This window comes from Sycon ciliatum, chromosome 8 (assembly GCF_964019385.1).
Source record: "Sycon ciliatum chromosome 8, ocSycCili1.1, whole genome shotgun sequence".
NCBI lineage: Eukaryota > Metazoa > Porifera > Calcarea > Leucosolenida > Sycettidae > Sycon > Sycon ciliatum.
The window spans coordinates 16,717,579-16,739,237 of record NC_088650.1 but is presented as its reverse complement, the minus strand read 5'-3'; the positions used below and the strand labels follow the sequence as shown (position 1 = coordinate 16,739,237).

The window sequence follows — 21,659 nt, the reverse complement described above, 5'->3', positions numbered from 1 at the left end:
CACATGGCTGCGCCAGTTGCCTTGTGCGGATTAGACTGTTATCTGGCACTAGTCTTGATCTGTTTTATTCAGATTCAGATCAGCTATTGTTCCTATACGAGAAAATCTGTGGGTGCACATCCAATTAATTTGCAGATTTGCGTGCTTCTCCTGCAACGGGCGTTTACATGGTACATGGTGTGTGGGCGTATGTGTGGTGTGTTCATGCTGTACAGGCCAGTATTGCCAAGCACTGGGGACCTTTGGCAATCTGAAGAATGTTTTGTCCGAGAATCGATCCTTGGATCTGTGGCGTTGCAGTTGTGGTGCTCCCGACCCTCTTGCGCGATGGCCGCGGAGACCTAGCGAAAAGGTTCGAGACATACGGCATCTCAATATCTTCCACCACAATCAGTACATCAGCACCACCATCGAGTGTAGCGACATCAGCAATAGAAGACGCACATGATATCATCCACCCTTACGGCCTTAGCGAAGACCCGGGAATACCTGAGAAGATGTTAGCCGCAACTTTACTGGAAAAGTCGTCGGTGACAACGGCACTCCATATTTTAGCTGCATGCAGTTAGGTCTCTCAAGAAGTGTACCCAAAGTTTTCAAGCTAATACACAAGCAAATTCACTAGGGGCCGAGTATATTTTCCTACACCTCTCCCTGTTTGTTGTTGTTATTTCTGCATTCAAATTGTTTGTGTACCTGTACATTTATTACAGTAGAGCCACGCATCCACAGCTGTTGTTTCCAAGGGGTCAGGCTCGTCAGTTATACAAAACCTTTCAGCAATCTGGCCTTAGGCTTAGTTCCTTGACTTCTTGTACCACTTTCTTAGATGCACATCCCACTGGATAGTGAGCAATACGTGTGTAGCAGAATCTGTATTCCAGAAAAGCAGAGACTCGAGTCTATTGGCACCTCGTTTCTTTTTAAAACGTTATTGGCTGTGGTGTACCTAGAGGTATACACGTACATTCCTGGGTCCCACGTTCTGTGACGCCCGACTGTATTCGTGGTGCCTCAACAACTTTTAATTTTGTGCGCTCGGGAAAACCTGCCGGAGGCTGTGAAGCTGCAGAGTGTTGGCTGTGTTTTGCTTTAAAAAACCATCAGGTCTCCCCAGATTTTCTAGTCTGGCCCTGAATTTTGCCACTCTTCGGTTTCAAAACCTAGTGTGGTGGTGGAAAGCCTAGCAGTGTTGTGTGTGCATGTGTGTATTTTGTACAGTGCTGGCCAGAGAAATCCAACCTCGTTAATAAAGTAGCGCCGCGTTCGAGAGCACAGACCGGTCCAGTATGTTTACTACTAGGGCTGCGTAGCGCCCGGTGCAATTTTATTCATAAGGTTGGATTTCTTTGGCCAGCACTGTAGTTAGAAGTAGGTCCTCTAAGGTCCTCTGTTTGTGCGCAATTGTGGTCACAGTGGCAGTAGTGGGTGAGGGGTAGACTCAGTTACTACGAAGATGGTGTATACATGATGGTGTATACAGTCATGTAGTTGAATGTTACTTCGGGCTTAGACCCAGAGGTTCTTGAAATGATGACCCCGGGTGTATGTACATGTATCATTCAGCTACCGTTGTCATAATGGCACTAGTTGATAGAACACCTGTATAAGTACAGGCTGTACATCTAGCATTTTCCAAAATAGCACTCCGTACTTCGAGGCTGCAGCCGTTTTGCATGCAACGTTGTATGTGTTGATCGGTTGACAGCATGTGACAAAGCCGAGGACATACTAGAGTATCAGGAGCACTGTTTTTTAACACAGTGCGTCCCCCGCCTTGTCATGTTAATTTATCAAACAAGGCTTACCTATACCAACATTATACATGTAGGGCTGTGCATGCTTTCAAAATTCTTCCTTGTTGAAGTAGAATACCGTGCTTGTGGGGGCTTTAGTAGTTCCTTTGCCAGATGTTCTATGCGTATCTCAATGACTTATCAGTTTCAGCACTTGGGCAAGGCACATTCGGGCCTACACATGTAGCCTTGAATTCTGGCTTGGAGGCATTATTTATCCATTTTCATGGCTGCTAGGTTCATCCTTAGTTAAGAGTTATTTCTCCGTGATTCGCTAATGAGTCCACAAAGGACGAAACAGCTAGACAGTACTAGTGCTGTCCCCAGATCGTGTATCCTAAATCCATAATACTGACGCTCAATCTCCAGACAGCTGTTTCAGCCTTTTTTTAGGTCCCATCAGTGGAGCTAAGAGCGGGAGGTTAAACAAATGGCAATACGGTCTATATGAAATGAACAAAAAAAGCAATTTGAAAATGGCTCAAAGCATCAAAGTCAGCGAGCTATCTGCAAGACACGCACAAAGAGAGCTTTGCACGAAGGCAGATACATATTACATATACCTTTGACACTAACCAAAAAGAGTGCTCAATCAAGTCAACGCAAGGCAGCGTAATGCGGTGATCGAGTCTATAAAAAGCTATAGTGACATGTAGCCAGGCCCCCAGCACAATAAGCTGACTTGCATCATGCTAAACTCGTTCACACAAATCTCTTATAATAATTATTATATAGATTGCAGGATAGGGTGGTTGCACCAGGAAGTGCTGTCTCTGCGATAGTGGGACCAGCCAAGATTGCAGTACAGTCGTCCACCATCAATCCAGCACTTCATTGGCCCACGCCGTCGATACACCAGCATGATTTCCGGAGTTATTACCATTCATTGATACATGCCCCCCCCCCCCACCCCCCAGTTCTTCGGCACCTGACCCGAGTTCTATTTGGGCCGCACTACTTTGTAGCAGTCATACTATAGTACTAGAACTGGATGCACGTGATATCCACTGGAGCTGGCCATGAGCTGACCCACCGCCGTGCCTCCCAGTGTCAATTTTGCTTATGTGATCCTACCACAATCTGGAACATTATCAGTACTCGCCTCTGTTGACTTGCCAGCACTAGTTCTGGTGGATCCGGGCATGTTTCTGCCTTCTCTTAAGCATGTATTCTCCTGCAGGTGCATCTTTCACCTCCTTCTAATGCGCGAGCACATTTTCTGTGGAGATTCAACGACACATACACCAGAAAATACAGAACGGAACAGTGGCTGCCAATGCGACACAAGTACCACATAGACCTAAAAACTCATAAGTACCCTGGGAGTTAGATGCATTTACGGGCAGTATGCCAGGATTTGCGCAGCTAATTTAAAATCAGATTAGCAATGCTGTGTGCTACCTAGGTGGCATCTTGGACTCAAAAACCAACCGATTGTGGTCCAACCCAACCGACAGCGTTGTCGGTGGGTTCCGATTGGCAGGTGTTGGATGGACGTATGATCCATGCGTCCCCACAAGCAATGAGAAGTTAACAATGCCACTAAGGATATAATATCGCGGACAGCAGTACAATGAAACCGGGCCATTCATTATCAGCAATATCAGGGGTATATCCCATCCGATAAGACGTACAGCTCGTGTATGGCAGACTTTACAGCAGGTCCCGACATAGCTTGCCCCGTGCCCTTTACAACTCCTGGGCCAAAACTGTTGTACAATACTCGAGAGGGTCTAGCCTAGTGAGTGTGAATAGAACCTGGCAAACCATATCTCCAAGTGATTCACATGTTGGTATATTCTCCGTTATCATACATCAATTCCGAGCAATTTGACACCCGAATATTCTCGCACCACTACTGCTGAAGTATTGACCACAAACCATGTTCCATTTGACTTACAAAAGGAACTTGCAAAAGGCATGAGAGCACTGGAATCCGTAAAGACTCTCGCATTATTTATTAGCCACCATACATACCTTTCGGGAAGTCGTGTTGGAAGCAGCATGCTCGCAGAGCTGAGTGAGATCTGCATACAGTAACACAGCGACAATGAACCACATGAACAGAAGGAAGCAGTCGTATCCGTACACATCTGAATATGCGCTTATGGGAGGAAAATCCGTGCGACAAAAGAGGACCGTGTTATGCAGGTGTATGTCTTACCCGGGTACGTACTAAGTGAGTTCCACCATACGTATATAATTTTATTGCAATTGAATCACTTGACTGACTGGAGCCAAAAATATCAATTGGCACTTACTCCGGTTACCCGAATGTTTCGGTACCACTATCATTAGGTTTTTTGCAATCGAACCAAGTCATAGTTGAGTCATTTTCAATGCGTTAGGTGTTACCTGACGTGCTCACTGCATCAGCCGCTATGTCAGATTCCACCAGGCATGCACCAAACCAGGCCCAATGCGCACACTGATGATGGTGGTTGGCACACAACGAGCAGTAGTAAAAGTGAAAGGACTTTTTGCATGTGATTTTGTTGTAATTTGTGCCAGTCGAATTGTCTCAGTGTAACTAGTTTATCGTTAGCTTACTAGTTTGTTTATACAAAAGAGAAAGACCAAGGAACTACAAGTTACGCTATACTGTCCACTAACACCACCAGTTACTAAACAATCAGCTCATGCGATAGCTATTGCACGACACTGAACAGCTCTAGCACATCTTGGATGCGCACTCCAACAGCCTTGTGGACGACGACCGTCACTGGAGAATCGGTCCGTCGCTCCACCAGCCCGGCGGCACAGTGGACAGTGCCTTGGGGGTGTCAGGCATGGATCAGGCTGATAAGGACGTGGTGGAGACGGAAATGATGTTTGCAAGGAAGAGTGATGATATGCGTATGTGCCGCAGTCTCCGCCAGTTGTTGAAGCAACAGTCCGGCAGTGGAAAGTCGGCAAGGTTAAAATAAGTGACCAACTGGGTGAAAGTACACCAAATGTGGCCCATCTCTTGAATGGTGCGGACCACGGCAAGGACCTGAAGTTGAAGGTCGTCAATGGCAACACCGCATGGTCGACGTCAATGGGAACATCAAGCCATCAAGTTGGTGGAACTATGGAATGTCCGTCGCAGGCTGCAGCGACAGGGTAACGTGCTCAGGGAAGAGTACAGCGATGATGATCAGCTGTGTCTTGCACGCAGTCGTGTTGATCGTGGCGTGCAGAACAACAGAGTCAGTTGCGGTATTCGTACATTTGTCTGTTTAGGATTGTGATCCCCAGGAAGTCCTTTGGTGAGGAGTGATGTCACGCAACGAGCAGTAGTCAAAGTGAAAGGACTTCTTGCATGTGATTTTGTTGTAATTTTGTAAGGTGTGGTGGCAGAACTTTCCGCTGGTAGTGGGTGATGGGCTGTCTGTGTGACAACAATTACGGGCTTGACGAACGACATAATTATGGCGAGTCGATCTTTGGCCAGTTGCTGAGTTGGAGATCGTCACCGTAGACCCAGAGATCTGGTCCACGGTCCAGGGGTTGGGATCCCACTGTGGTGAGAGCTTGTGTGCCTGCTCATTGCGGCGTAAGACGCGCTGACCAGGAGTGAGGATGGGGGCGTTTGACCGGCGGGTGGCATTGGCAGCGTCGCACTGGGATTGGCGGAATTGCTGGTCACGGTGGGCAGCTGAAGGCAAGTCTGGTGCGGCTGCCGTAATGCAGGGTATGCTGTCGCGGATGGGGCGACCAAACATGAGTGTTGCCGGTGCCTCGTGAGTGGCAGGGTGTGGCGTGGTGCGGTACGCTAGGAGCCATTGGTCAAATGCAACATTGATGTCTTCGCCAGCTAGTTTGGCAGTTCGCAGAACTTTGCCAATGGTACGGTTGAGGCACTCGACTGCTCCGTTTGCTTGTGGCCACAAAGGAGGGGTGTGGCGGTGCTGGATAGCGTGTTGCGCGAGGAAATCAGCAAAAGCCGAAGAACGGAACTGAGGACTGTTGTCCGAGACTAGCTCTTCGGGCAAGCTGAACATGGATAATGTAGAGCGCAGAGCTACAACACCGGCCGTAGTGGGTGTCGTGCTGAACACGTTGATGACCGGGTAGCGAGTCAACTGGTCGATAGTGGCAAGCAGGTGCTGACCGTTTGGCATGGGTCCATACAAATCGACGAAGACTCGTTGCCACGGCTTGGTGGACGGTGGTGTGGGCACGGACTCCCGGACGTAGCGGTGTCGTTGAGAGAGTTGCTTGGCACGGATTACATTGCCGGCAGAGTGCTTCGGCTTCAGTAGCCATGTTGGGCCACCCAACATTGCTGTTGAGCCGTTGCTTGGTGCGGACAATATCTTGGTGGCCCGCATGTGTAAGCTGCAGGGTAAGCCGTTGGAGGGCCGTGGGAATGACGAGACGGTCGTTGCGGAGTAGTAGACCGTCACTCTCAGACAGTTCATGGCGGAGGGCAAAGTACGGGCGGACCGTGGTGTGGCTGGAATCCCAGCGGCCAGATTGCAGAGAGGAAAGGATGGCTTGCAGTGTGGTGTCTGCGGTGGTGGCGTCCGCAATCTCCTTCAGAGCCAACGCATTCGGCTTAGCTGCTGTAGCTAGGGCATGTATGTACGCAGTGTCTTCCTGTGCGCCGATGTTTGGCAAGTCGGGATGAGGCTGCGGATTGCGACTGACGACGTCGGCCGGGTTTTCTGGGCCAGGCTTGTACTGAAGCTGGAAGCTGAGATCCTGCAGGCGGAGGACCATGCGCTCAATTCATGGTGGAGGTCTCGATCCGACGGCCTTGAGTTGCAGGAGCGGCTTGTGGTCGGTGACAACGGTGAACTGTGGATCACCTTGTCAAGTTGTGGTGAAAGCGAAGGCAGCCAAACTTGACACCCAATGCTTCCCGTTCAGTTTGAGAATATTGCTGCTCGACGCCGGAGAGTGCACGGCTGGCGAATGCTACAGGTGCATCGTGGCCGTTGTCTTGGCGTGGACACAGGATTGCGCCGAGGTCGGTGCGTCGACATACAGTGATGTGTTGTTGCGGTCAAAGTATTGCAGCATGCAGTCTTCGGCGATGGCCTTCTTCAGTGCATCAAATGATTGCTGCTCAACATCAGTTCAACGCCAAACAGTACCTTTCTTAGTGAGAGCAGGGAGTGGCGTGGTGAGATCGGCCATGTTACGAATGTAACGGCGGAGGAAGTTGGTGAGACCCAGGAAACTCTGTTTGTCGCTGACGCAAGATGGCGTAGAGAATGTAGCCACAGACTGCTGGTGGCTGGGAGAGGCGCGGATGCCCTTGTCGGAGTAGACGCTAGCCATGAACTTGAGCCGAGGCTTGAGGATGTGACATTTGTGACATTTGGCTCGGTTGAGTGTAACGTTGTGATCTTAGAGCCGCTGGAGGCAGGCGGCGAGTCGTCGGTTGTGCTCTTCGACGCTCTTACCAAAATTGAAGATGTTGTCGTGGACGTTCTTCACACCGTCGAGGCCAGCGAGCCATGGCGTCCAGTGTGCGCTGTAGGATCTCGGATGCGGACGATACGCCCATGGGCAGACGTTTACAGTGCAAAACTGCGTAGCGACGTGACTCAGGGTGGCCTGGCTCTCCACAGCGGTAGCAGAGCGATGTGCTGGATTCCCGCCGGCCTGGAGCGCGAGTGGCGACTGGGGCAGGTGGCTGGTGGTACGAGTTTGCAGCTGGATGTGGCGAAGACTGCATCGGTCGACGCGACGGAGTTGAAACAGTAGCAGGAGGCGGCTGTGTCCTTTTGTAGAACGGTGGCTGATGACGGAGGGCATTGATCGAGTCTTGTGTGCGCCGGAACGCCGTCGTCTGTTCCACTGACGCTTCAAATGCTCTGGCGGCCTTGAGCGCCTTGGCGAGATCAAGGGACCCAGTCTCCAGCAGTTTTCTGCGGAGTGGATCGGACGTGCATCCTGCCACAATTTGATCACAGAGAGCCACGTTCTTCTGGGCATCGTCGGCGAAGCTGCAGGTCGTTGCCAATGCCAGCAAACGAGTATAAAACGTGTCTAATGTTTCGCCAGGCTGCTGGGTGACCTGCCGGAAGTGGAAGCGGGCCATGCTGGGGCTCTGCTTCGACTGAAAGTAGTCGGCGGCGGCGGTTATGAGGCCGTCGAGATCGTTGCCAGTGTTGGCTAACGTAGGGACGAGCTGCTGGATGTCCTTGCCGGCCACATACTGGAAAGTGTCTCTCTGGCGAGTGTCATCCGAGATGCCGGCTGCTGCGACATAGAGTTGGAAACACCGTTCCCAGGCAGGAAAATGGGCAGCAGCATCGTAGAGACTGCTGTAGATCGGGAATGGCTCCGGAGGCGGTAGTGACAGTAGGGACATGGCGAGGATCAGGCGTTTGCTCGCAGCGCCAATGTAATGTTGTTCTCTTGCTGTATTCCAAACAACAACTAACTCGGAGCTCCGGAAAGCTCCGCAATAGTGAGGCTTTGCATTCCGAATTTCGGCTTGGCGTTCTTTGGTAATTTGTCGAACATCAAAATGTCGAATTTTCGCACCGACGTTTGTTTTGCAAGTCGAAAATGATGTGTTTCGTGAGCCCCAGCATCAGCAATGTCCTGTCCCGTGCTCCTTTTCTTGCTGATTCCGACAAACTTTGATCGCGCTCAAAGAGTCGAGGGCCAAACCTGCCTCCTCAGTCGCCTCAGAAAAACCAACTCCATGGCCAAGTCAAATTTTATGGGTATCGCCATAGTCTTTTCAGCCACACAGATGACGGTGAGGACACTCCAGGCGAAAGAGAGTAGACAGGCAGTGGAGAGGAGCAATCAGAGGTAGCTGACGATGCTGATGTCGTCAAAGACGCCTGCGAAGCCATGCCAAGATAAGAAACCTCTTTGAATAAATCACGCGCTAGCGCTCTTCCACAAGAAAATTCATCCGAAAAATATGTTCGGCAAAGTGAGCTTTTTCCGAACAAACATGCCGCATCTTCGTGTGCATTTTCGACCTCGCTCCCGCGTGCCGAATCTTTTGCCGAATTTTGGAATGCAAAACCTCACTAATATGATGCCAACAGAATGTAATGTTGTGCGTGCATGCGTACAGAGTCGGTGCGTACCGACTGTCAGCACAGGTGTGGAAAGCAGCATATGTAAATGGATAGGAGCACAAACGGTGCCACGTGCATATATGTGTCGGTAGAGCATGAAACTCTTAATCTCAGGGTCGTGGGTTTGAGCCCCACGTTGGGCGCCAAATGTCGTCTCGGTTGGAGAACGAGCTGCCTCTACTATACCCTCGCCACGCCACACATCAAACGGACTAGTCAAGTGGTTTTTCTCTAGAGCTAGAGAGAGAGCTATTCATTACTACACTTCAGGAGACGACGGGAGAACTGACAACTGACATGGCGAAAGGAAACATGATATCGGAAAGTGGTGCCCTCATCAGCACAAAAAGTGGCGTACTCGATATCATATCAGCACAAAAAGGTGCACGTGTCAGCAATACAACAAAGCAGCGCAGCAGCATGAACGGGTCAGCATCACAGAAACACAAATACAGCAGCAGGTACGACAAAGAGACAACACGTGCAGCCACATGTACAACATATGGGTGTGACAGTCCATATATGTACGTGTGAACACTACACACGATGAGAACATGCAAAGTATGGAGACCCAGACTGTGTGGTCAGCAGGACACAGCCCGTACAGGATGGAACAGACAACTAAACGTAATATAGCACCACGTACCGGCGGACTAGTCGACGCTGATGGGAGAAGTGGCACCCCCTGAGGCAGCTACGGATGCTAGAACTCTACAGCCAGACCAACACCAATATAAAACAAAAAGGTACACCACACCAGGAAGCAAGTCAAATAAAGATGTGTGAACAACAGCCACACACCACAGAAAAGCATACAGAACAAAAACTCAATTACCGACACCATAGACACTGCAAAATCCAAACAGGAGGAAAATACTAACTCCCTGAGGACACTGAGCATGAGGCAAACGAGCAAGCAACCTCTTGCCGATGTTCCACCGTGTAACAACAACCGCGCTGGCCACCGGACTGTATGGTAGGGGTATTACACCTGGACCTCAAGACCAACGGGCGAAGGACAGCAGGCCGGGCCCAGGTAAATACAATGAGGAGCACTGTATACAACTACAGAAATAACCCAAACCCATGCCAATTTGACCAACACTAGTACCTTCCCTGCGCATCCATTCCTAGTGTACGGGTCTGAAAGATGAAAGATGGAGCGCTTGTATACACGGGCCTGGAAAGCCTGCTTCGGCCGCTCGGCAGCAGCTTCGTAGTGGTGGTCAAGGGTCGAAGACCGACGGATACGGATCAACTCCCCAGTGAACACACCTTTGCCCATACTACAGGGGTGGTTACTACCGACAAGCAGATACAGGAAACGATTGGTGAACTTGAAATGAGGCTTCACCGCCATGTATCCCTTACTACGGAAAACTGTGGTGTCCAGGAAATCAATGCCATCATGTGCCAGTTCATGAGAAAACTTGAGGGCCGAACACTTATTAATCCTATCTAAAGTGCGCTGAGCTTGACCTTCGCAACCATGCAATGATAAAGCGTCTATAAACCTGAACCTCTAAACCCTCCCCCTCTAAGATCGGCAAAACGTACTGCTTCTCCAAATACAGCATAACAATGTCGGCATAGACCACTGCTGCAGGCGAACCCATGGCAGTCCCTTGGATCTGCCGAAACACATCGTTACCATACACGAACTCATTTTTCTTCCGAATGACTGACATCAAGGAAGTCACTGCTGTTAATAACCATGTACGAAGGGCGAGGGGCATCCACCTTGTACACCTGTGTGTGATATACCACGACAACCGAGGTCGTTGGGGATGTTGGTGTAGTAAAGGCTGGTCACATCTATGCTCAATTATAAATGATCGTCCCGCACAGGCAAACCTTCTACCAAGTTGATGAAATCCGCAGTTGAGGTCAGAACAGTACTTTCCTCACATACATACGGGTTCAGTAGAAAGTCAGTGAACTCAGCGGGATAGTAGCCAGGACTATTTAGATTAACAATAGGCCTAACCTTCAGGACCCAGGGCTTATGTGTTTTGAGAAGTCTCCTGAAAACGGGCATGCGCCCCCGGTGCGACTAAGAACAGTGACATAATATATTATATTAGTGGGCATACGATGCTCAATGCGATGCCTAGTCATGGTAAGTACACAATTGACTCGGGTCGCTCACACGAAGTCTCAACACAGCCTTGAGCCTGTTGGTTGCCATCGGCAGTCTAGCCGCATGCTCATCTAGCCCCTCAGGCAAAAAAAACAGTCATTTATAATGTTTGGCATTGTGATGCTGGGCACGACCTATATCATCATAGTGAGATCAGTCCAGGACTACTATCACAATAGACTGCCTTTGAATATGCCTGAGTCCGATTGCGTTCTAGCTCCCAAACTATGTGCTGCATGTGTACACTCCGCCTATGGTTAGTCTACTCCAGAACAACGCCTGGAGAGGCTCATTGGGGGCATGATGTCCCCCACCCCATTCCCCCTTGCCCCCTGCACCTGAAGTACCGGTATTGCCCCCCCCCCCCCCTCCCCAAACAAATTACAGGACACAGATGGAGCACTGGGGAGCACGTAGCAGTAGGCAAAGTTGACGATGCCAGTGCAGACACGCCTGATCTCGGTCACCACACTGGCACCGTATAGTCTCCAAGGGACATAGCTACCAGAGAACACACAGAATGGGAGTATATAGTGCTATCTCGGTGGATAGACAACCTCCTATACACAAAATATCTACTGATAGAGTTCTGTGTAGACCCTATGTGCACATATGTGTGGATGAGTACTGGTAAACGGACAGCTAACCCTAGTCTAAGTAAAATAAAGGTAGAATGTAGACCCTGGGCAAAAAAATAAGTAAATAAAAATATTGACTAGTTTGAGGGAAAGACACAAACGGGAAAAGTCTGAAGAAAAAATTGACTGTCACCAAAAAAATAATAATAGCTACACACACGAGGGAACTCGGATGGAGAGCCAAGGATTAAAATTGAAAAAGAGGACCATCAGTTTACGAGTTATCCGTTTTGTCCATCACTAACGGATATAAACGTGATGCAGCTAAGCATCAGGTCGTTGAATGTCATGATCTCATCAGTCAGTTTTTGTGCTAATTGTTGCACATTTTTGACTCAGCAGTATTCTGCATATAACTGTTAGTGTTGGACAAAACGGATAACTTGTAAACATGAGGGAACACTCATCCTTACCCAAGTCCCAACGTCAGCACTCGGCGCTGCTCCGAACCAAGAGGGACACTGGAGAGATCGTCCATCAGCTCCTCTCTTGTCCTGCGATCAAATCGCCTAATGCTAAACACAAGAAGATAGGAAAGGCAAGTAGAATAAATAAATCAATAAAATAATAAACAACAAAACAAGTTTGAACAGCTGCAAACGTAATGGACGATTCGAACAAGACCAATGATATACCTAGCAATAAGTGTGCAGAGTGTGCAGCCCAAGGATAATCATCCCACGGCAAAGTTTATTGTTTAGGGCATAGACTCACAGTAACAAGCTCACCTTTGCTGCATCTCACACCGCTTCACACGGTAATCTACTCTATCACCATGGTAATTTCTGTTGCACATTGCTGCTTGTTTAACAAAAGGCAGAAAACACACCGAATTTCCAGGAATTACCATGGTGATACGGTACTTTAGCTTAAACCTATTGTATGACGGGTTTTCTATGATTGATAATGACCCAGAGAGAAACTAAACCGGTATCGAATTCCAGTCAGCGACGCAATTCTTCTGAGGTGTAAAGTGACTTCAGGAATATGTTGCAGAAAACTGCGATGCATGCTGATTATTTAGTGTGCCCTATTGTGCACAATATACCAGGTGTGTTACTCAGGGATGAAGTAGATGCACACACGTGCCGGGCATCACGGCACAGGTTAGGTTTGCTACTAGCCGCTGCAGTGTACTTGTGGTCCGAACTTGCACTCTACTCAACTCTGCATACGCAAAGAGTGCTGGTGCCGAAATGAACCAGAAGGGTACTGAGTGGGACGCAACAACACTGACTCTGTCTACCCATGTACACAGATATGATAGGGTATGCAGTACCTGCTCTAAGATTTAACACAAACCGGGTACACGTCTACCTGGCACAATTCCTGCAACACTGGGCCAGAGCCAGATGCGTTCAAGTGCGGCTACTGTGTGTCAGGGAGTCGTAAACTTACTTTCGACTTCCTGATGTACATGATTGTACATGTACATGTATGAACGTACTCGCACTGGGCACTCTGGCCGCACGCATCTGCACGCGTATGCAGCCTGTCAGTGGCGGTATACCCTCGAACGGTATAAAAAAGTATAGTACTCGACAGGACTTCCGACCGGGTCTCAGGTAACCCAGTGTTCTTTTTCCAAAAGGTCCAAGTACTCACAAACAGGGCCACTGACCCGGCTCTGGAGCAGACACTGGTAATCTAGGTCCAAGTTTGCTCGATTATGTTCTGACGCTTCATGTGCTTTCATAGCCAAGGTTTCTCACTTTCTTCGCAAGCTCTTTTAGTCTTGAGAGTTGACAACTGCTTATGGTTGTGTTGGCAGAAAACATGTCAGCTAATCTGACAACCGGCCAACCCCATTTTACTGGTAAGTAGTCAGCGAGTGGCTTTGATGGGGCCATACAGTACTAGAGGGGAAGTTACGCGGCATATTTGTGCTCCCGTTTTGTAAACACGTTCTCGCTCGAAGGGTTTCTAAACTTTATCCCTGCGCTCATTGATGGAGTTCATCGATGGAGTTGCCAGCGGCACTCTACAGAAGAACAATGTTGTCAAGTTTTTTATGAAAAATTGTCAAACATTTTCAAATTGCTATAAGTTTGGTTAGGGCCGGGTTCCACTGCGGCTCCGCAGCTCCGCTGCTCCACGGTACTTGGCTGCATGCAGCAGAACGGCGCGGTTCCAGTGACACTCGCCATTCACGGTACCGCGATCGTGCTCGACGTTTTTTTTATGACATTTAGCCTGCCTGCGCGCGCGTGAAATCCCAAAAAAATCCTCGTGTTCTGGCCTGTGCAACGAATTAAAATTCCCCCGAACAAAACAATTAAGTGCGGGAAACAATGCAAGCCGTGACCGCGGCTTGCATTTTTTTGTATCAAGCAGCGAAGCGAAAGCTGGTGATGAGCCGCGGCCTCGCTGGACCAGCTCGTAATGATGACGTTTCATGCCGTGGATGATGTGCGGCGGAGCGGCAGTGAAACCCAGCCCTTAGGCAAAGGAAATTTGTCATTAATTTGTTTATGCTGCATAGATGGAGAGCTGCACACTCTGGCTTATGGACTCTCGCCTACAGTGTAGTCGTACTGCTAGTGTACTGGCATTACAGAAGACACGAAAAACGAGAACATAGGTATGGCGAGAAAGTAATTACTGGCTAAGAATTGCCCTAAGACTTACCGCTTCTCAGTGCTCCATACCAGGAAGTAGTACACTACCTACTCCCTGCTCCATACGAGTGTTCTCTCCTCATTCTCTGCATCCTTTACCTCAGGAATCTCGTCCATTTAGCGGCTCAAATGCTTGAGCTCCGGATAGCGGAAAATAGCTCGTCGTCCATTAGCGGCTCTAATAGTACCTGGTCTGAAGTGTCGCAGTCTAGCACAACTATGATTTTTTCCAGGAGGGTAAGGGTTGCAAACCCAGAGACCCTAAGCTTCGTCTATCAAACAAAACAATTGCCCTAAAAAATGGAAGAGGAAAAGAGTGAGCGAGCTGGTCTGAGCGCGCTACTTTTCAAAAAATAGAAGCTGAAAGCCATCAAAGTCAAAGCATTCTGGCTAGCGCGTTTGTGTATGTCACAAGCGCTAGCGCGCTAGTCGCAGCAAACGCTCGCAGGCCAGAGTTAGCGCTATTTGGGCTGTTTGCCGCACGCGGCAGCTGGATGGATCACGTGATCCAAGCTGACAAATAAGGTCCGATGGTTCAGCTACATTGAGCCACAAGCGTTCCATACAGGTACGGTCTCAGTCTCTCTATCGCTCAGGCTTGTGGCTCAATGTAGCTGAACCATCGGACCTTATTTGTCAGCTTGGATCACGTGATCCATCCAGCTGCCGCGTGCGGCAAACAGCCCAAATAGCGCTAACTCTGGCCTGCGAGCGTTTGCTGCGACTAGCGCGCTAGCGCTTGTGACATACACAAACGCGCTAGCCAGAATGCTTTGACTTTGATGGCTTTCAGCTTCTATTTTTTGAAAAGTAGCGCGCTCAGACCAGCTCGCTCACTCTTTTCCTCTTCCATTTTTTAGGGCAATTGTTTTGTTTGATAGACGAAGCTTAGGGTCTCTTTGGGTTTGCAACCCTTACCCTCCTGGAAAAAATCATAGTTGTGCTAGACTGCGACACTTCAGACCAGGTACTATTAGAGCCGCTAATGGACGACGAGCTATTTTCCGCTATCCGGAGCTCAAGCATTTGAGCCGCTAAATGGACGAGACTCCTGAGGTAAAGGATGCAGAGAATGAGGAGAGAACACTCGTATGGAGCAGGGAGTAGGTAGTGTACTACTTCCTGGTATGGAGCACTGAGAAGCGGTAAGTCTTAGGGCAATTCTTAGCCAGTAATTACTTTCTCGCCATACCTATGTTCTCGTTTTTCGTGTCTTCTGTAATGCCAGTACACTAGCAGTACGACTACACTGTAGGCGAGAGTCCATAAGCCAGAGTGTGCAGCTCTCCATCTATGCAGCATAAACAAATTAATGACAAATGTCCTTTGCCTAAGGGCTGGGTTTCACTGCCGCTCCGCCGCACATCATCCACGGCATGAAACGTCATCATTACGAGCTGGTCCAGCGAGGCCGCGGCTCATCACCAGCTTTCGCTTCGCTGCTTGATACAAAAAAAATGCAAGCCGCGGTCACGGCTTGCATTGTCTCCCGCACTTAATTGTTTTATTCGGGGGAATTTTAATTCGTTGCACAGGCCAGAACACGAGGATTTTTTTTGGATTTCACGCGCGCGCAGGCAGGCTAAATGTCATAAAAAAACGTCGAGCACGATCGCGGTACCGTGAATGGCGAGTGTCACTGGAACCGCGCCGTTCTGCTGCATGCAGCCAAGTACCGTGGAGCAGCGGAGCTGCGGAGCCGCAGTGGAACCCGGCCCTAACCAAACTTATAGCAATTTGAAAATGTTTGACAATTTTTCATAAAAAACTTGACAACATTGTTCTTCTGTAGAGTGCCGCTGGCAACTCCATCGATGAACTCCATCAATGAGCGCAGGGATAAAGTTTAGAAACCCTTCGAGCGAGAACGTGTTTTCAAAACGGGAGCACAAATATGCCGCGTAACTTCCCCTCTAGTACTGTATGGCCCCATCAAAGCCACTCGCTGACTACTTACCAGTAAAATGGGGTTGGCCGGTTGTCAGATTAGCTGACATGTTTTCTGCCAACACAACCATAAGCAGTTGTCAACTCTCAAGACTAAAAGAGCTTGCGAAGAAAGTGAGAAACCTTGGCTATGAAAGCACATGAAGCGTCAGAACATAATCGAGCAAACTTGGACCTAGATTACCAGTGTCTGCTCCAGAGCCGGGTCAGTGGCCCTGTTTGTGAGTACTTGGACCTTTTGGAAAAAGAACACTGGGTTACCTGAGACCCGGTCGGAAGTCCTGTCGAGTACTATACTTTTTTATACCGTTCGAGGGTATACCGCCACTGACAGGCTGCATACGCGTGCAGATGCGTGCGGCCAGAGTGCCCAGTGCGAGTACGTTCATACATGTACATGTACAATCATGTACATCAGGAAGTCGAAAGTAAGTTTACGACTCCCTGACACACAGTAGCCGCACTTGAACGCATCTGGCTCTGGCCCAGTGTTGCAGGAATTGTGCCAGGTAGACGTGTACCCGGTTTGTGTTAAATCTTAGAGCAGGTACTGCATACCCTATCATATCTGTGTACATGGGTAGACAGAGTCAGTGTTGTTGCGTCCCACTCAGTACCCTTCTGGTTCATTTCGGCACCAGCACTCTTTGCGTATGCAGAGTTGAGTAGAGTGCAAGTTCGGACCACAAGTACACTGCAGCGGCTAGTAGCAAACCTAACCTGTGCCGTGATGCCCGGCACGTGTGTGCATCTACTTCATCCCTGAGTAACACACCTGGTATATTGTGCACAATAGGGCACACTAAATAATCAGCATGCATCGCAGTTTTCTGCAACATATTCCTGAAGTCACTTTACACCTCAGAAGAATTGCGTCGCTGACTGGAATTCGATACCGGTTTAGTTTCTCTCTGGGTCATTATCAATCATAGAAAACCCGTCATACAATAGGTTCAAGCTAAAGTACCGTATCACCATGGCAATTACCTGGAAATTCGGTGTGTTTTCTACGTTTTTGTTAAACAAGCAGCAATGTGCAACAGAAATTACCATGGTGATAGAGTAGATGACCGTGTGAAGCGGAGTGAGATGCAGCAAAGGTGAGCCTGTTACTGCGAGTCTATGCCCTAAACAATAAACTTTGCCGTGGGATGATTCTCTTTGGGCTGCACACTCTGGTTAATGTACTCTTGGTGGCAGCATTCTGGTGCCAAAGATAATATTTTTTCAGAAAAATAAGCACTAGAGAAATGGAGTGGGAGTAACCTGAATTATTCTATCAGCAGAGCTGCAATACTTGGGATATGAGATTATTCCCGTAGCTATGCAAAAGACGCTATTCAGTTGTACTTTAGTAGCATCTGGCGCTAGCCAGTATCCTCACCGCTGTAATTCGGTGCGTGTCACGGTGTCTGGTAGGGTGGTTCACGTGGCATGCCATGGTTGGTGCAGTATCCTGTATGTGTCCCGTACCGTAATTCGAGTATGCGGTGCGCACCGTAGCATAGATGTATCTGGAGCGCTGTACGAGCTAAGATGTCGGGGCAAATATGGGGACATTCACAACATGCAATGTGAATATGCACGTCAGTTTTGTTTTAAGAAGTGGGTTTGACGGAGTAAGAAAAGGCCCCAGCTTTGGCTGCTGCATGCTAGCCCAGTGGGTACCAATCTCCTGCCATCGGCCGAGTGCTGATGGAACGGAGTAGAAGAAAAAGAAAGAAGAATATTGCGTTCAAGAATACAATTTCGGTAAGGGATATACAGTAAAACCTGTAACTAAAGACCACTGTCACTAGCGACCAGCCTGGTACTACCAACCACTTCGCCAGGCACGGAAGGTCTCACATTCAAAATGCACTGTGACTAGCGACTACCTTCTGAACGCGACCAGCGACCGCCTTTTCCTGTCCCAAACACAATTTTTGACCCGTAACTAGCGGCCGCGATGTAGGAAATCAAATGTTGCTCGAAGCTCCTTCTTGAAATTTTACTGATTTTCCATGGTCCTGAAAAGAATCTTTCGATACTACAGCAGCTGAACAAATGAATGCAGGTAATTTTGGCTGTGGAGTCGGTGTGGACTGCACTACACCTGTCAACATTTCAAGCGCTGTCAAGAAAAAACATGATAGGAAACGTCTTGGAGAGCGCATCGAAAGCGCTCTCTGATCGATGTTACTACTCGGAGGAGAAACGAAGACTGGGCGGCTCTGTCACACCAGTCATACAGACGGATTGACGATGGCATCAAGGAATCCAGAAACAAAGCAGCACCACAAGGTCCTGATGCTGAAGGATCGCGTTCAAGCAATCCAGAAGTCACAACAAGGACAGTCGGTATGATTGATCGCATGAACAAATTTGAAGCCCAGCGCGAAACGAAACTTCCCCAGGGAACGTTTGACTCCTGGCTTCAGAAGTAGCAGCTGAATTTGAAGTCTGCAAAAAATTAATCTTCTCTCTCTCTCTCTCTCTCTCTCTCTCTCTCTCTCTCTCTCCATCTCTCCGTCTTTCTGACATTGCGCAAGTCCTGGGGAATCGTATTAGCTGCATTTTGACATACATATCATATAATGGGATCCACATATGGTCACGCGGTGCAAACCTCTAACTAAAGACCACCTGCTACTAAAGACCGCTTTTGCTGGCACCAAGGGGTGGTCGGTAGTCACAGGTTTTACTGTACCGGTAAGTGGATAGCTAACTAAAATAATTAGCCGTATGGTTTAGAAATAGTGGTGGCGACTCTGGATGGCAGTCGTGAGTCCGTCAAGTGTCAAGTCGACGGAAAAGCGCTAGCTCCAGTGTGGGGAGCAAACCCATTCCTAGGTTAGCATCCCCCCCACCTCACAACAGAGCAACCGAGTTTTGGATTAAGCTGGGAGTGCCGATTCGAGCAACTGGTATGATGGCTCTGCTTGGAGCCACTAGATGGCTCGCAGCTGAGCCGGCAAATGACTCTGCTTGGAGCCGGCAAATGACTCCGCATGGAGCCACCGAATGACTTCGCATGGAGCCGCCGAATGACTCTGCATGGAGCCGCCGAATGACCCCGCATGGAGCCGCCGAATGACCCCGCATGGAGCCCCAAATTGACTCCGCATGGAGCCGCCAATGACTCCGCATGGAGCCGCCAATGACTCCGCATGGAGCCGCCAATGACTGCATGGAGCCGCCAATGACTCTGAGTAGAGCCTCCAAATGCTAAATATATTGGTATGCATAACCAGTTGAGAGCATATATTCCATAAATCGGCACTCCCGGAGCGGATCACAAAGTGCAGCTACCCGTGCAATCTGTAAGCGGTGCAAGCTAGGTAAAGACTGTCAGAACTTGATATCATGGGCTGAGGCCATTGCCGCAGCCACCCATACTTTGGCTGCAGGTGGCGTCCGAATGTTACTCGGGCAGACATCGCTTTCCACCTTCCCGCCTCTCTGAATATCGAGTCCCGCAGCTGATTCGAAACGAGTGGCCGGTGTACAACGCCAGGCCAAAGCCACAACTGATGAGCAATATCCTCGCAGTTGCTGTAAATGCCCATCGATTGGCATTCGCAGCTGATGCCGCTAGTTTTCCCAGGTGCTGCGGGCTGCCACAATTGCAAACAACCCTTTGCGATTGCTGCTCTGCTTGATTGACTGTCCATCGCCCTATCCCCGGTCGCAATTGTACGAGCACCGGCCAAGTGCACCACTTGCATCAGTGAATACCAGCAAGTCGGGGGACGGCGTCCATTTAGGGTATAGGAAGAAGGACCGGCCGTTCCGCTAATCCAGGAGCTCAGGCCATCGGCGAAGATCTTTGAGGCACTCTTTGGAGAGCTTGATCAGGTAACACGGCTGCCGGTACCAGTTGGCAAGTGACCACAATCTGCAATTTGCATCCAGGGGCTATCACTCTTGTAGCAAACGGGAGCTTTCCCAGAAGAGACTCGAGTTGACATTGGGTAGTTGAAGCTGTGTGAAGAGTGGCCCGAAGGAGATCACGAAGCTCGGCAAGTTCGTCCATAGGCATCCTGATGTTAGCGCGGCGGGTGTCCAGGATGACGCCGATAATTATCAGGACGTGGGCTGGACCCTCCACTTTTGCTGACGCCAGAGAAAACACCGAGGTATGTAAACGCGCGGCGCCGAGTAGCGAGTTGCTGGCGAGCTAACACAGGTCCAGAGCATGCATTGAGGAAGCACTTTTACTGACGCCAGAGAAACACCGAGGTATGTAAACGCGCGGCGCCGAGTAGCGAGTTGCTGGCGAGCTAACACAAGTTCAGAGCAGGCATGGAGACAGAAACGTTAGTCGAGGCACTCCCCGTAATAGGATGATGCCAATAACGTCAGGACTTGAGCTGGACCCTCCACTTTTGCTGGGGCCAGAGAAACATCGAAGTATGTAAATGCTCGGAGCAGAATAACGAATTGCTGGCAAGCTAACACAAGTCCAGAGCATGCACTGAGGAAGTAACGTTAGTTGAGGTATTCCCCGTAATGCAATAGGCGTGTGAGTGCGAACTGCTAGCACATAATCCATTCACTGGCGGATGCGACAGAGTTCCATATAGCTGGACTGGAGCGTAATACAGTCTGAAGGGCAGGGCACTCTCATAAAAGTATTGATCCTGCCAGCGGATCGACAAGGACCTATCCTCCGGGCGGACGGGAATTCGGCAGAATGCACTTTTAACATTGAGCTTAGCAAGATACACCGGGGCGAGCACAATTGTGGAGGAAATTGTTTGGGAACGCATGTTCCGCAAGTTGCATGCTCGAAAGTCGAAAGCAGCAATGACATGCAAGAGACATTGTACAGGATCTTGGAGGGCGCATGACCATGTGACTCGCGCATGCGTGCAGGTCGGGCCAGCTCGCTGGACTGCCTGCTAACTTGCGTTAGCATGCTAACGCTCATTATGGTTTAGATCGCATTATTGTAATGGTTGCGGTTTGATTTCAAAAGACCATAGAATGTGTCGTACTATCGGTCGAAAGTTTAGGGGTGTGGTACTAATGGGCTGGGAATGTAAGGATCGGGTAGATTGCAGTGTTTTAATGGTCGTAGTTGTTGTATAAATAGAATGCTGAGATACTTAGAAGAGGACTATGAGGAGGAGCAAAATGACAGGGGTGACAGTGTTAAAGCTCTGAGCAGACGGCGTCGGCAGGAGTGCCTACACAGAGAGTAGAAGAAGGAAGAAGAGAGGTCCCGCCGCCTCGAGAGTCGCCGTGCTTGCGAAAGGCTATGCCAACAGCAAGAAACGACGGAGCAAATATCCCGTCGTTTGGAGACTCACCGCCTTCGTGACAAGACGCGTTGACAGCTAGAGACCGCTGCACAGGCATCCATTCAGCAGGAGAAAATACATGCTCTCATGCTCGAACTTGTTCGGTGTGCGGGGCCATCATCATGTTACGCACCAGCCTGGCCCTATTCCGTTGATGTTCCGTACCATTCTGGCAAAGACTGCTGGCCACATGTT

At 49.3% G+C, this 21,659-nt stretch overlaps 3 protein-coding genes across 7 annotated transcripts in view; 2 read left to right on the top strand and 1 right to left on the bottom strand.

Annotated features, from left to right (window-relative positions):
• Positions 1 to 21,659, top strand: part of LOC135823879 (uncharacterized) — a 57,742-nt gene that overhangs the window by 23,877 nt on the left and 12,206 nt on the right. The gene's annotated exons all lie outside the window — the stretch shown is intronic.
• Positions 2,849 to 21,659, bottom strand: part of LOC135823883 (uncharacterized) — a 45,374-nt gene continuing 26,563 nt past the window's right edge. Inside the window, exons 1-6 of one of the 5 annotated variants that reach the window (XM_065336740.1) lie at positions 14,243 to 14,571; positions 12,028 to 12,129; positions 9,948 to 10,467; positions 9,483 to 9,547; positions 3,774 to 3,823; positions 2,849 to 3,015 (exon numbers count right to left, since the gene is read on the bottom strand). In XM_065336740.1, the coding sequence (XP_065192812.1) occupies positions 2,996 to 3,015; positions 3,774 to 3,823; positions 9,483 to 9,547; positions 9,948 to 10,196 (384 nt within the window). In that variant the 5' untranslated portion in view covers positions 10,197 to 10,467; positions 12,028 to 12,129; positions 14,243 to 14,571 and the 3' untranslated portion in view covers positions 2,849 to 2,995. Of the gene's footprint in view, positions 3,016 to 3,773; positions 3,824 to 9,482; positions 9,548 to 9,947; positions 10,468 to 12,027; positions 12,130 to 12,342; positions 13,803 to 14,242; positions 14,572 to 21,659 lie in introns of those variants that run through there. The other 4 variants (XM_065336741.1, XR_010554789.1, XR_010554792.1 and 1 more) reach the window with 4 other exon arrangements.
• LOC135823884 (uncharacterized) overlaps positions 15,005 to 21,659 on the top strand; it is a 189,783-nt gene continuing 183,128 nt past the window's right edge. The window contains exon 1 of the mRNA XM_065336742.1: positions 15,005 to 15,377. The gene's annotated coding sequence lies outside the window, so the exon portion shown is untranslated. The remainder of the gene's footprint in view (positions 15,378 to 21,659) is intronic.